This window comes from Falco peregrinus, chromosome 15, assembly GCF_023634155.1.
Source record: "Falco peregrinus isolate bFalPer1 chromosome 15, bFalPer1.pri, whole genome shotgun sequence".
Taxonomy (NCBI): Eukaryota; Metazoa; Chordata; class Aves; order Falconiformes; family Falconidae; genus Falco; species Falco peregrinus.
In genome coordinates, this window is record NC_073735.1 from 1,655,884 (window position 1) to 1,668,890 (window position 13,007).

The 13,007-nt window shown below is 62.3% G+C and overlaps 2 protein-coding genes across 6 annotated transcripts; both read right to left on the reverse strand.

Moving 5' to 3' along the window:
- Position 1: 1 nt before the first annotated feature.
- On the reverse strand, positions 2-4,887 carry NHERF4 (NHERF family PDZ scaffold protein 4). Of its 4 annotated transcripts, XM_027794739.2 has the most exons (11): positions 4,754-4,876; positions 3,906-4,089; positions 3,366-3,393; positions 2,950-3,014; positions 2,534-2,745; positions 2,198-2,384; positions 1,975-2,111; positions 1,695-1,899; positions 1,317-1,513; positions 965-1,135; positions 2-712 (listed from the first exon to the last, which is right to left on the reverse strand). In XM_027794739.2, the coding sequence occupies exons 2-11, from the start codon at positions 4,021-4,023 to the stop codon at positions 668-670; spliced, it is 1,365 nt and encodes a 454-aa protein (XP_027650540.1). In that variant the 5' UTR covers positions 4,024-4,089; positions 4,754-4,876; the 3' UTR covers positions 2-667. The 4 variants fall into 4 exon arrangements, with proteins under 4 accessions (XP_027650540.1, XP_027650541.1, XP_055675494.1 ...); XM_027794740.2 differs by lacking the exon at positions 3,906-4,089 and having other exon boundaries at positions 4,754-4,887; XM_055819519.1 differs by lacking the exon at positions 4,754-4,876 and having other exon boundaries at positions 1,695-1,776; positions 2,950-4,373.
- Positions 4,522-12,583, reverse strand: NLRX1 (NLR family member X1). 2 transcript variants are annotated; one of them, XM_027794737.2, is made up of 10 exons: positions 12,536-12,583; positions 12,259-12,348; positions 10,076-10,203; positions 9,798-9,858; positions 9,279-9,376; positions 8,453-9,069; positions 6,575-7,989; positions 5,733-5,819; positions 5,371-5,622; positions 4,522-5,218 (listed from the first exon to the last, which is right to left on the reverse strand). In XM_027794737.2, exons 3-10 carry the CDS (start codon positions 10,194-10,196, stop codon positions 4,900-4,902), a joined length of 2,970 nt encoding a protein of 989 aa, XP_027650538.1. In that variant the 5' UTR covers positions 10,197-10,203; positions 12,259-12,348; positions 12,536-12,583; the 3' UTR covers positions 4,522-4,899. The 2 variants fall into 2 exon arrangements, with proteins under 2 accessions (XP_027650538.1, XP_005243104.2); XM_005243047.3 differs by lacking the exons at positions 12,259-12,348; positions 12,536-12,583 and adding an exon at positions 11,903-12,101.
- Positions 12,584-13,007: the final 424 nt, after the last annotated feature.

Here is a 13,007-nt window from a genome sequence, read left to right on the forward strand (position 1 = left end):
ATAGCGGTGTGGATTTGTCCTTTAATTACACCCCAAGTGGGTGCCGCAGGAACAGTGCTGTGATGGGTGGCAGACATTCATCGTCCCCAGGTTCCACAGGGAGGATGAGAGGAGGAGCACGAGAAAGATGTCCATGCGGGGGGAGACGTGTGCCAACAGGCTGAGAGGTGGGAAGTTCCTCCAGAGCCCCATCAGCCACCACTGCTCCCTGTCCCCTTCACACAGTGGCCCAAAGGCCAGCCCTGGGCTGAGCCAGGCCTCAGGGTTCCCAGTCCGCTGGGTCATGGTGTGGAGGGCAGTGCCTTGGCTCTCCTGGGAGCTCCCAGAGTCTGGAGCTGGGCAAGAGCTTCGGTACCATGTCCCCAGACAGATACCCCTGGGGGCAGCTGGGCAGGCAAAGACACAGGTCTCTCTTCAGGTTGCAAGAAGCCGCCACGACAGTTAATAAAAGCTTGGAGCCAGCCTTGGCCGGTGGAGATGAGTCTGGGAGGTGTGATGCTGCAAACCCCATCGCGGGCATGGAGGCGCAGCAGCTGTGCGTGCCACGGCGGTGCTGAGCAGCCCTGTGCTGGCCGGGGAGCTGGGCAGGGGACACCAACGGGCTGGATGTGGCCTGGATTGAGGCGCTGGGGGGCAAGCCTGCCCGGAGGCAGGTGGTCCTGGGCTGCTAGAACGCCTGGTGCAGCCTCCTCTGCTCCTCCCGGCGCGGACTCTGTGGGGACACAGCAGGGGCGTTGTGGGCAGCACGCATCTACCCACCCCACCACGCTCCACCCTTGCCCCACGGGCAGGTTGGAGGGGTCTTTCTGACCGACCCCTGTGGCCAGGGGACCACACTGACCCCTCCTGCCAGTGTCACAGGTGCCAGGGAAATATGAGGACAGGCAGGGCAGGAGGGTGCTAGGGCTCAGAGCAGCGCTGGGTGGTGAGCAGCATTGCCATGGGGCCTGGCAGGAGGGGTTACCTGTGTGATCCCTATACTGTTGGCAGCAGCCACCAGCCAGGAGCCAGGTCCCTTTGGTCCCACCTCAATGTGACAGAGTCCAGGAGAGCCACGGGGAGAGGGCAGGGAGGGCGTGCGGGAGCCTGAGGCAGGGTCAGTGTCCTCAAAGGACAGCAGAGGGGACAGCCCAATCTGGAAGAGCAGAAAAGGGATGGCTGCACAGCTCCTGGTGCTCCACAGCAAGCCAGGTCCCCTGGGGAGGGCCTCACTGTGCAGGCTTGGGAGCAAGACACCCATTCCATCATCCATCATCCTCACAGCACTCCAGGGCTCCCCAACCAGGGCAGGACCACGCTGGGTCCCCCAAACCTACCGAGTGGTAGAACTCATCACCAGCAGGGTCGATGACCAGCAGTGTCACCTGGTCGTCATGGGCACGGATCCTGAGCACTGTCTGCTGGTGGTCCAGCCCCTCGATGCTCTCACCATTCACAGCCAGGAGTCGGTCCCCTTCCTTCATCCCTGCCTGCTCAGCCGGCAGCCCTGCATCCACATCCCACAGGAACTGGCCTGCCATAGCGGGGCAAAGAGAGGGCAGGCAGATGCTCACAGAGGCATCCAGCCAGAGGCACTGCCGACCCCCGTGTGCGTGTGGGGACAGGGTCCTGCTGCGGGCACAGGGTGTGCAGCTATTCCCAACCCTCAGCCATGCCTTGCTCAGGTACGGACCGCTCCCCGCAGCCCCCCTCACCTGTGGCCCCTGAGCTGCAGTCATCCTCCTTGAGCAGGAACCCGTAGCCCGCCGGACCCTTCACCATGTGCAGCTCTCGGACCTTGAAGGGGAGCCAGGAGGTGTCTGCCAAAGCAGCTGTGACCCGCAAGCCCCGCAGGCGGTAAAACTCCTCCACAGCACTGGACGCCACCAGCAGCGTCACCTTGGTGCCGCTCTGCTTCAGCTGGATGGGAGACACGGGGTGCTCGGCCACGTTGCTGGCCCCAGTCCCCCACCCACCCACACTTGCAGCACGCACCTTTCTGGTGAGCTGTGCATGCGAGTAGCTCCTCACACTGGCCCCGTTCAGCTCCAGGAGCCAGGAGCCTGGTGGCACCCCTGCCCTCTCTGCTGGCCCATCCTGCTGCACTGCCAGCTGGAAGGTGCCCTTCGTGCCTGCAGGGAGGAGAGGAGGCAGTCCGGGCGAGCGGGATGCTGCGCTGGGGAGGCTCATGGTGCTGGCATCCCCCTGCCCACTTTACCTTCTGGACCCGACACACTGAAGCCAAAACCACTTTTGTCCCGTGTGATGTGGCAGAGGCGCGGGCGGATGTCAGCTGGCAGCATCTGGGACAGGTCCCTGCCCAGGGCTTTGGCTGCTTCATAGGAGTCTCCATCCAGCACAGCTAGTAGGACTTGATTCCCGCTGGATTTGATCTTCTGCACCACCTGGAGAGACCCAGGCTGTGAACCCTGGGCAGGGCACCCCCTCCAACCACAGCGTGTGGGATCAGGGCCTCAGGGAGCAGCGAGGTCCTGCACCCTCTGTGCCCTTGGCCAGGGAGGACCCGGGCATCCCTGGGATACTCCCAGCTTACCCTGTGGTGTTCCATGTGATCCACGAAGTGGCCGTTGACCTGGAGGAGCCGGTCCCCATCCTGCAGCCCCCTGCGCTGGGCCAGACCCCCGACCTCGACCTGTCGGATGACATGGCCCCGGCAGCCCAGCTCCTCGTTGAGGCAGAAGCCGAAGGTCTCCGTGCTGCCCTTGCTCAGGAGGTAGAAGCGGGGCTCCCCCTTGCCCTCACCATCTGCGTGGGGGCACAGCCTGTGAGCAGGGCCCTGCAGGGACCCTAGCACGAGTTCTTTAACTCCATCCTGGGCTGGGGTCTCTCCATCCCTGCTGCCTTATGTGTCCAGCTCCCCAGTGTGCGAGTGCTCAGGACCCCAGCAATGCCCAGCTGCCAGAACGCCATGCAGACACAGGGACACCCCGGGGAGATAAGGGTATTTACCCGTGTCCTCGGTCAGCGTCAGGGCAGGGTTGTCGATCCCGTCTTTGGGATTAAATTCAAATTTTCTGAAACGATAAAGGGCAGAAGAGGCGATGTCAGCACAGCACCATGGCCTTCCCACCACCCTCCCCAGCCTCGCCATGGGGAGCCCCGTTCCCCCCAGAAAGGGCCAGCGGGGACCACAGCTCCTGTGCCTCCTCTTCCCTGGGGAAAGCCAGGAGGAGATTTCCCTCTCGGACTGTGCCCCACATCCCACCCGAGCCAACAGCTCAGGAAAGACCTTCCTGGGGCAGGCAGCAGGGACTGGCAGCTGTGACCCACACCACCTCAGCTGAGGATGTGCCCCAGTACATCCCAGCTGTGGGGCCATGAGCCCCGGGAAGCCCCCAGCCAGGGAAGGGGGGCTCAGCACTTACATGATAGACTTCTTGTCACCCTCGAGCCCTGCAGAGGGAGAGGAGAGGTCAGTGCAGGAGGTGGCGGGCCAGGAGCAGACACCCTGCGCTCATGCACTAGGGGCTTGTCCATTTGCAGGCTGAGCATGCCATGCCAGCGGAGATGCTTGCCGAGTCCGCGCAGCCCCCCCAGCCCCTCTGTCCCCCAGCTACAGCCTGCGTCCAGGCACAGCTTGGCTCTTGACCCCATCACCAGTGTCCTCTTGGGTTTCAAAGCAGCAGGACATCTGCTTGGGTCCAATGGGCACCTGCTGCCCAGCCCAGCAGGGTCCTGCAACACCAGGGGCAAAGCAGGGCCAGGCAGCATTATGCAGATGGTGGGTAGTCCTGGGGGTTTACAGGGCTTTTGAGTGAGGGATGGGAAGGGTCACCAGGGCCCCAGAGAGCTGGCTGGAGCCAGGAGATGGAGCCAGAGACCTTCCCCTGCGCACCTTCCCATAAAACCCCTCCCCACCTCTTCCAGCACAAGGACGCCCAAACCCAAGGAGAGGAGATTCCCACCAAGTGCCCCCACAATTTCCATCTGCATTTTCCTGGACGCCTCCAGCTCCTTTCTGTGGCCTGCCTGGGCTCTGACGTTGCCTTGCTCCACGCAGAAGCAGGGCCTGGAGACGTGCATTTGGGGAAGGGTCTCTGCAGGACGAAGCCCCGCTGCCCTGGCACATACCTTTTGTTTGCTTCATGGCTGCAGGGAATGCAAGAGGGAGCAAGGTACAGGGTGAAGTGGCAGGGAAGCCAGTGTCCCCGCCTCTTCCAAGACGCCCCAGGTTTAATGGTTAAACAGCCCCGACGTCTCCCCTGCTCTCCCAACCCCAGGGCACTGCCAGCCCTCACCCAGCAGAGCTGGGAGCAGGGACCAGCAGCCTGGGACACCCAGCTTGGGAAGAGATCCTGGTGGCCCAGCTTCCAGCTGCTCCCAAGGGCAGCCCACAGTAGGGAAGACCAGCTGTTTTGGCATGGGCTGGAGCAGAAGTGGGCTGCCCCATCCTAGTCCCATGAGATGGGGAAGGGCCAGGGCCCCCCACTCCAGCTGCTGGAGGGATGGCTGCACCAGCAGCTCCACATTCCTCCCCCAGGAAGGGCCCGGAGAGGAGACTGAGTCACAGCACTAGTGTGCTTCAGTGGAAACAAAGCGGTGCACTTTAATGCTACCAAAGGTTTCACAAACAACCCTGAGTCCTGCCCCTCTGCCACTGCTGGGGCTCGTGGCTGGGCCAGCTGTGGCCAGGGTGCAGGATCTGGGTCTCTACAAGCCCAGAAGAACAAGTCCCATTTGCTCCTGGCCTGGTCTCCGTACAGTTCTCCCACACTTCAGCCTTGCCCGCAGACGATGGCTGAGCCCCACATACCCAGCACCTTTGGCAGCCTTGGTAGCACCCGACCACTAGGCATCTCCACGTGGATAAGGACGCAGGAGATGCGCTGCTGGGGCACGCTCCGGTGCTTCCCCGCCAGCAGCACTGCTCCCTCCCTGGCTGGGCGGATGGGCAGCAGGCTAGAGGGTCCCGTGCTGCAGTTGCCCCAGCATCTTCTTGACCTCGCTCTCGACCCGCAGGAACTTGGCTTTCCTCCAGGGGTTGGCAGTCTGTCTCCGACTGCTCTCCAGGTCCTGCAGGATGAGGGCAAGGTGCTGCCGAACCCGCTCACGGTCCCAGAACGGCAGGTTCCTCTGCACCACGTTCAGGATATTGGGCCAGTAGTCAGAGACGTCGGTGCCTGCTGTAAGGAAGACCAGTGCCCTGACGCCATCCCGGTCCATGCGCAGGCTGTGAAGCGCCCGCTTGCCATCCTCACTGATGTCGTTGAAGTACAGACTGTGGGTTGGGAGAAAAGGAACGGGAGACACCGTGAGGGCCAGGGGGCAGGACGGCGAGGCAGAGGAGCTCCCTGCTCCCTGCCACAGGGAGGGACGCTGGGCTGGAGGCATCACCTGCAAGAGGGAAAAGCTGGGGCAGAGTGAACTCACTGCACTTTGTCCAGCGTCGCGTGCTTTTTGGCCACCTCTACCACGTGCAGGGCAGATGTGTCTGTCAGGGAGTTGTAGCCCAGGTTGAGTTCCTGGAGATGCTGGTTCTCAGCCAGGTGCTGAGCAATGACCTCGGCACCCTGGTCCCCCAGGGCAGTGTGCAGCAGGGACAAATGGGTCAGCGAGCGGTTGCCTGCCAGCGCCTCAGCCAGGTATTGTGCCCCCTGCTCCCCCAAGGGGTTATTTGCCAGCCTGCGGACAGAGGAGCTCAAGGCAATGCCAAGGCTGGGCAGGGGGCCCAGGGCCAGGGCACGTGGTGGGCAGCAGAGACGGTTTCATGCAAGGACAGAGGCAGTACTCACCGCAGGTTGCTCACCACACACTTGTCATGCAGGAGCAGGTCACGGATCTCCTTGCAGGCATCAGAGCCCAGGCTGTTGAGCTGCAGACTGAGGCAGAGCAAGACAGTGGGGTGGCAGGACCGAAACGGCTGTTACCCGTAGGGCTGGCAACCTTGTTCTCTTGGCCCTCCCCATCACCACCACCCCCCCCCCCGTCTCCCCAGAGAAGGCCACACAAGGCTCCGTCCCCAAAAGGGAGCACACCGAAACCGCCCCGGAGCTTGGGTAGCATCCGCCAGCAGAGCCAGCGCCAGCAGCAGCAAGGGAGGGGAAGGCGTGCAGGGTCCACAGGGGGCTGAGTGAAGGTCTGAGGAGGGATGAGGACCCCACCAGGACCTCCTGAGCATCTGGAGGAAGGAAGTGCCGCACAGCCCCGCTGCACAGCCGAGTCCATCTCTGCCGAGCACGGCTCGCCACCCGCTGGGCGGCCGGGAGGCTGCAGCCACCGCCGGCCTGGAACCGAGCCCACCCGCTCGCGCAGCCCCCGCTCCCACCCTTGGGCTGCGTATCCCCCAGCTCGGAGCAGCGGGTGATGCAGAGCCCGGTGCTGAGAGCCGCCCGGAGTCCTGCGGGCAGGGGCGGGGGGACCGCAAACCGCAGCGCGATGCCCGAGGAGGCTGCTCAGGGAGCGTTGCACGTTGGAAGCTGTAGTCCCCTAGGTCTGCACTGAGGATGAACAAGGGCTGCGTCTCCTCCCCTACCTTAGCCGTGCTGGGGCTCCCAGTGTAGCCCCGCGATGGGCAGAGGTGAGGGAGAGCCCATTTTTCGAGCACTGCTCGAGGGCAGAAGAAGGTGGTACTCACTGGAGAGCTTTGCATCGCAGCAGGACTGGGAACAGGGTCCTCAGGCTGCTCGTGTCAAGGTTGCAGGAGGTCAGGTTCAGCTCCTCCACCTCATGGCACGTGGTGCCCATGACAGATGCCAGGATAGAGCACTTGAGAGGGGTCATCTTGACGGATGAGAGGTTGACAGTCCGGAGGGAGCGGACGGCCTCAGCTGTGAAGCGCTCGTTCTGAAACTCGTGCAGGAAGAAGAGGTAGTCCATCAGCTCGGAGGGGGGCAGGCCCTTGCGGCTGTTCCTGATGACTGTCTTCTTCATGGCCTTGGCGATCTCAAAGGCTGCCAGGTTCTTGATGGAGCAGCCCAGCTGCTCAAGGATGGCGCGGTTACGGCGGGACAGTATTCCACCCATGAAAATGGGGAAAAGCTCAAAGACCTCATCATCAGGGGCTTCATCAGGGTGGCGCATGGGGCCCTCCACGCCCAGGATGCTGGAATTGATCTGGTCCAAAACATCGTCATTGTAGTAGTCCTCCTCTTTGAACAGCTCCTCTGCCATGGTGTGGGCAATAGCATCCCGATCCTTACCGCTCAGCCGGGAGAAGTAGCGAGGGAAAATTTTGAGCAGGTTGAAGAGCACTGGTAGGAAGCGCAAGGGCAGCACCTTGGAGATGATACTCAGAACGACAGCGACATCTTCGCTCACCTTCCCAATGATGTCTGACAGCTCCTTCCCCACCCTCTGCGCCAGGGTCTTCTTCTCACCCAGCACCACATACAGGGCTGCCAGGTACTCCTGCATGGCAGGGATGGTGAAGACAAAGGTGTGCTCTTTGCCCGGCTGCACACATGGAGTGAGGAAGAAGCGGAAGACATCGCTGCGGAAAACCTCCAGGAGGTTGAGTTCACTTTCAGTCTTCATCTCCACTTCAAAGCACTGCTGCAGGTCGTCCTCTGAGAAGCAGGTCTTGCGGGACATCACCCCTTTGTAGGCCAGCTTGCCCATCATCTTGGCCACATACTTCATCATGGAGATGTTGGTGGGGTCAGTGCTGTCCAACACCTCCCCACTGAAGTTGAGCCTCAGGAAGCTGGTGTAGATGCCCGTCAGGGTCTGGCTGGGAGGTACCGTCCTGGTGAAGTAGAGAAAGTGCAGTGTGGTGCACACCAGCCAGCAGTAAGAGGGCAAGAAGCAGGCAGCAGCTATTTGGTTGTGGCGCTCCAAGTTCCTCGACAACATCTCCACCAAGTTTTCCTGCTCGCCTGAGCCGCTAACCACACTGTCCCCTCCACTACAGCCAGGCTGGCTGAGACGCATCTGGAAGTACAGCTTCTGCAGGTTGGTGTCAGAGAAGCCACAGATCTCAGCGTAGCGGCCCACATACTTGCCAGGAATCCGGCGCACAGCTGATGGGCGCGTGGTGACGATGATGCTGGCCTGGAAGCAGAGGGCTGGGTGAGTTTGGAGATGCTCTGTCCACAGCTTTGATCTAAGCTCAGCAGGGTCCCAAGTGCATAACCCACGTACAGGTGCGCAAGGGTCACACCACCCGGGGGCTGGGGTGCGAGAAGCTGCTGCCTAAAGGGTGCTGGTTCAAATCTGGCCCAGGCAGAGGGGACAGGACTTTCCCCATCCCCTGCTAGACATGTACCGAGTCTGGAAGGCCACAGCCCAGCAGACTGCCGCCTTTGCCTTCCCAGGCCTCCCTCAAGATCCCACAGAGAAAAACCAGCAACAGCAACACAAGGCCACCTTGGCGAGTCCCTCCAGGAACGGAGGCTGCCTGCTCGCTCACAGCCAGGCTGGACTACGAGCAATCAGCACAACGGCCATGCCTGCCATGCCCTAGGGCTCACCCCAGCCTTCCTCCAGCATGAAGGAGCTGGAGGGAGACACTGACCTCTGGCAGGAGGTATTTTCGCAGCAGATTGACCACGATGGCGGAGGGAGGCACAGGCTCATTGGGGTCACAGCACAGCTCCGTGCCAGCCAGTCGGAAGTCCAAGTTGAGGCGCTCCAGGCCATTGAGGATGAAAAGCACCTTGAGGTTGGAAGCGCCCAGCATCGGCACCACGTCCCGGAGGTGCTGGTACTTCTTGGTTATGAGGCGCCGCAGGGAGATGGGGGCATGACTCTGGGACAAGTCCTCGCAGGAGAACGGGATGACCAGCTCAAAGCGAGGCAGGCGACCATGGCACCAGTCCACCACCATCTTCTTGATGAGGGTGCTCTTCCCCGTGCCCACGGTACCATACAGCACCACATTCTTCACCTGTCGCCCGCAGGCATCCACATCGAAAAGGTTCTGGAGGCTGATAACCTGGCTGCAGGGCTGCTGGAGCTGGTTCTGGATGGTTAAGTCAGGTGAGGGCTTCAGGATCTCCTCCAGGGAGCTCTCCCGGATCACTGGGTCCACATGGACTGCGTCCATCGAGAAGGAAGGGCCAAACTGCCTCTCTTCATTGGGCTGGTGGCTGAACCATGCAGACAGGCTCTTCTGGTGTTTCTTGATGGCATCTGGGAAGAGGAAGTTGCTTGATGAAGCAAGGCTATCTCACTGGCAGGGGACTGGGGAAGTTGCCGGCCCCAAGCCACTGCGGTGAGGCAGCTGCTGAGAAGAGGACAGAACCCAGTTCTTGCTAACCCCACACCGCCCGGGACAGCAGCTGCCCCCAGCCCGCTCTGTAGGACCCTCCATCCCCTTCAGTGCAGGGCTGCAAGCTCACCAGAAGAGGCCACGTTCTTCAGCTGGTTCAGGCCACGGCGAGGGGAGCTGGGCTGGACAGAATGCTCCTGGGACCCTCCCTGGAAGCGAGCGCAGCCCCTGCAAGAGGAGGAAGAGTTTCACAAGGAAGGCAGGGGCTGGCAGCTCCAAGCCCTGCCTGGGGCAGGGTAGGCAGGTCTCCAGTGCGTGCCATGGGAAGTGCTGAGCAGAGTCAGCTCACCCCTGCCTTCCCCCACCCCAAGGCAGAGCACAGGGCTGGGGCAAGGGCACGGCTGGGAGCTGAAGGCAGGTCAGCAAGCCACGTGCTGTGCATCCCCAGCAGCCCCATGGCGAGGCGGAGAAGCTGGGCTGAATTCAGAGCAGGCAGGGAGTCGGGTCTGGGTTGTTTTCTAGGTGGAGGCAAAGCAGCGTCTGCCTGCAGAGCCCCAGTGGTCCCACGGCAGCCAGCTCAGCCACCCAGGTCCCATGGCAAACGGCCACAGGGTGGAATGGGCCAGGCCCCAGCTGCGTGGCACTGTACCTGGGATGGGAGATGCTGCTTGCGCAAAGGATCTTCCTGAGGAAGTAGCTGCCTGCAACATCTGGGGTGGAGAAGAACACAGACAGTCAGGGATGGCCCCTTCCAGCCCAGCAGAGCTCACAGCACACAGCTCAACAGCTTCGCATCTTGCTGGGGTGACCCACAGAGTGCACAGGCTCCACTGTGCAGCTAGGGAGGGATGTCCGCCAGGGACAGGGTTTCCCTGCGGGCAGGGCAGATGCAGGGTCACAGTCCCACAGGCACAGAGCCCAGCTCACCTGGCACCGAAGCAGCACACAGATACACACCCCGGGTTCCCCTGCTCCCCGGCAGGGATCGACGCAGCTGTGCCCAGCTGCCCCAGGGCAGGCAGCTCTGGCATTGCGTGGCACGGAGCATCCTCTGCCTGAAAGAGAGGAGGCAGCCCATGAGGCAGGCTGGGTGCCCGGACCTGCCGGTGTCCTGCCCCAGCCCAGCTTTGCAGCCTAAGGCCGTACCTACCCCCCCAGCCCAGGGATGCCTGCATCAGGAAGGACCCACTCCCACATCTGATCCCACAAACCCACTGGCCGTGGGCAGGAGTGGGGGGCTGGCCAGCAGGGTGGCTGGAGCAGAGCTGAGCTGGCAGAAGCATTTTCCCCACCCCAGACTCCCCATCCAGCACGCTTCACAGACCTACCTGGGCATCACCTTGGCTGGCTTGCAGCCAGGAGGGCAGCAATGCAGGGTCCTGAGGAGGTACTTGCCCTCCCAGCCAAGCCTGCCTGCCCCCTGCCCCCCCCCCCCCCCCCCCCAAGACCCACCTCCACCCCCCAGGGCCTCAGCTGGGACCAGCCACCTCATTCACTGGGGGCACAAGGGGCAGGGGACGCTCTCCTCCCTGTCAGCAGCCAGAAGTCACTAGCCTAGACTCAGCTGTAACAACTATCACAGCCAAGAGAACAAAAGTACCGGGGACAGAGCAGGTGCTTTCTCCCAGGCTTGAGGGCTTGATATTTTAGGGCTTTATATTAGAACAAACCAACTGCCCTCCCCAAAGTGCCATGAAATCCTGTAAAACTAGGAGCTGGGGTTGGGAGAGAGGAGACGGCAGGAAGGGGCTTAGGAAAGGAACTGGGTAAAGATGATCCCAGCTCCACGTGAGTGGTGGCTTCCCCCAGTCCGGCACTGCCGGGACTGCCCGGTGGCACTGGCTGAGCCCTCTCACCAGGTCTGCCCGGACAAGGTGGCTGTGGCACGCAGAGATGCTGAGCACAGCCTCCCCTTGCCTAAAGCCGCCAGTGAGGCTGTGGCCAGCAGTAGCCAGGGCACAAGCTGGCAGGGGGCTGCCAGAGCTCTGCTGGTTCCTCAGGGCTGCACCAGGTCCCGCCTGCCCCAGGGGGAGGTTCGCCAGGCAAAGCGCCCATCTCCGGAATGGACGAGGGGAGCAGGACAGGGTGGCAGCGCTGCTGCCCAGGGCCACGGCACAGCCGAGCTCTGCCCAGCCCTGCCTGCCCGTACAGCCCCGCAGAACCGGCTGCGCCGGCCCTGACTCAGGCTCCTGCCCCAGATCAGCAGGACGATCCTTCGGGAATGCTCACAGCCCCAACAGCCTGAGAAACTGAGGCATGGCGCGGGGAGGGTGGAACCGAACCCCAGCATGCAACCTCTGCGTTTGGCTTCCTCCAGGAGAGGACGAGCAGGGCGACTGCTCGCTCTCCCTTCCCGCAGCCCAGGCTTTTTGCAGTCCCTCATGTTATCCAGATGGAGAAACTGAGGCACGGGGGTGGCGACGGCGGAGCTGACCTTGAACCTGGGTGTCCTGGCCTGGAGACTTCTGCAGCAAGCAAACCCTGATGTGCCCTATGCCCAGCTCCCAGCCCTTTCCTGGCACCCTCTGCCACCCAGGGCATGCCGAGCAGAGGGCCCTGTGCTGCGCACTTGCCACGTCCCCTTCAGGGACCCCTGGTGCACGCCTGGCCCGCACGCCCTGGCTCTCTGGTTACCGCAGGCTCCCACCTCCCTGCATCAGTGTCCGGAGGGATCGAGGCCACGGAGCCCACGGCAAGCGAGGCTGACGCTGAGCAAGAAGAGAGCGATGGCCGTGTCGAAAGCGACACGTTTACCTCCAGCGGGGATCCTGGCCAGGGAGGCTGAGCCCACGGCTCCCCGTGCTCGTGCTGCAGGCGCTGAGCCCACCAAGGAGAGCCTGCTGGTGCTTAGCCCTGTCCTTCCATCCTCGCCCCAGGAAGACGCTCCTCTCTCCTCTCCGGAGGTGGCTGTTTTGCAGCTGTAACTTCCTGCAACGCCGTCCTGTCCCGTCCTGCCCCGCGCCAGCGTGGAGCGTGGAGGGCCCCCGCTTCGGGGACACGGCACAGGAACCAGCAAGTGCAACAGCAAGGACAAAGACCTGTACCCCCAAACACAGGGACACGCACAGTATGGGGACGGGGCGGGGGGTTTCCTGCATATATCTGCATACCAGCTGTGCTGCAAGGTGCGGGGGTTCCTCTGGACACAATCAGTGGCTCTGCATCCCCAGCTGCGCAACAGGAGCCTGCAAGGATAAATCCTGCTCCACAGTGAAACCCTCCCCGTGCTCAGCTGCTGCCACCGAGCACAGTGCAAGGAGCGGGACAACAGCAGCCCCACAGGGAAAAGAGCCTGGAGGAAGCTGTGCTGGCAGGGCAGCCCAGCACCACCCGGCTCTGCCTGGCTGTGCAACGTGTGCATGGACATGCACACACAGACATACCTACCTACGCTCTCGCTGCTTGCAGATCTGCTCTGGCAACCCAGTAAGGTAGTGCTGAGACCAGAGCCAGCGGCGTCTGCAGGGCTGCATGCAACCCGCTTGGCCCCTGGGTGCTGCCCCAGGAAGGGCCAGCCCACCCCAGCCAGCCACAGGCAGGACTGAGGGCAAGGCTTCACACTCTGGTAACCCCAAAAGCCACCCCTTGCACCCCAAAGGCTTGCACGTGTCCCCCTGTGCACCTTTGCACACTGTCCCTGTCCACATGCTGCCCCCCAGCACACAGCTCCACACCCCAGCACAGGGATGCCCGTCGGTGTACCCCGGTACGCGCATCTCCCCTCATGTGCATGCCCTCTGTCCGCTCAGGGAGGGGAGGCATCCAGGCAGTACACTATAAATATAAGTTTTATTGATGTGTGAAATCCAACAAGTACAATCTCAGAAAGACTGAAATAAGCCGTAACATCTCTGCCTGC

Coding starts and splice junctions, on each gene's coding strand:
- NHERF4 (XM_055819517.1), bottom strand. CDS start 3,319: ATGGCCCCACAGCTGGGATGTACTGGGGCACATCCTCAGCTGAGGTGG. Junction 2,746..2,949: donor GACGCTGACCGAGGACACGG/GTAAATACCCTT, acceptor GCCCCCACGCAG/ATGGTGAGGGCAAGGGGGAG. Junction 1,514..1,694: donor CTGCAGCTCAGGGGCCACAG/GTGAGGGGGGCT, acceptor CCGCTATGGCAG/GCCAGTTCCTGTGGGATGTG.
- NLRX1 (XM_027794737.2), bottom strand. CDS start 10,196: ATGCTCCGTGCCACGCAATGCCAGAGCTGCCTGCCCTGGGGCAGCTGG. Junction 9,377..9,797: donor AGCAGCATCTCCCATCCCAG/GTACAGTGCCAC, acceptor CTCCTCTTGCAG/GGGCTGCGCTCGCTTCCAGG. Junction 9,070..9,278: donor GAAGAACGTGGCCTCTTCTG/GTGAGCTTGCAG, acceptor TCCTCTTCCCAG/ATGCCATCAAGAAACACCAG.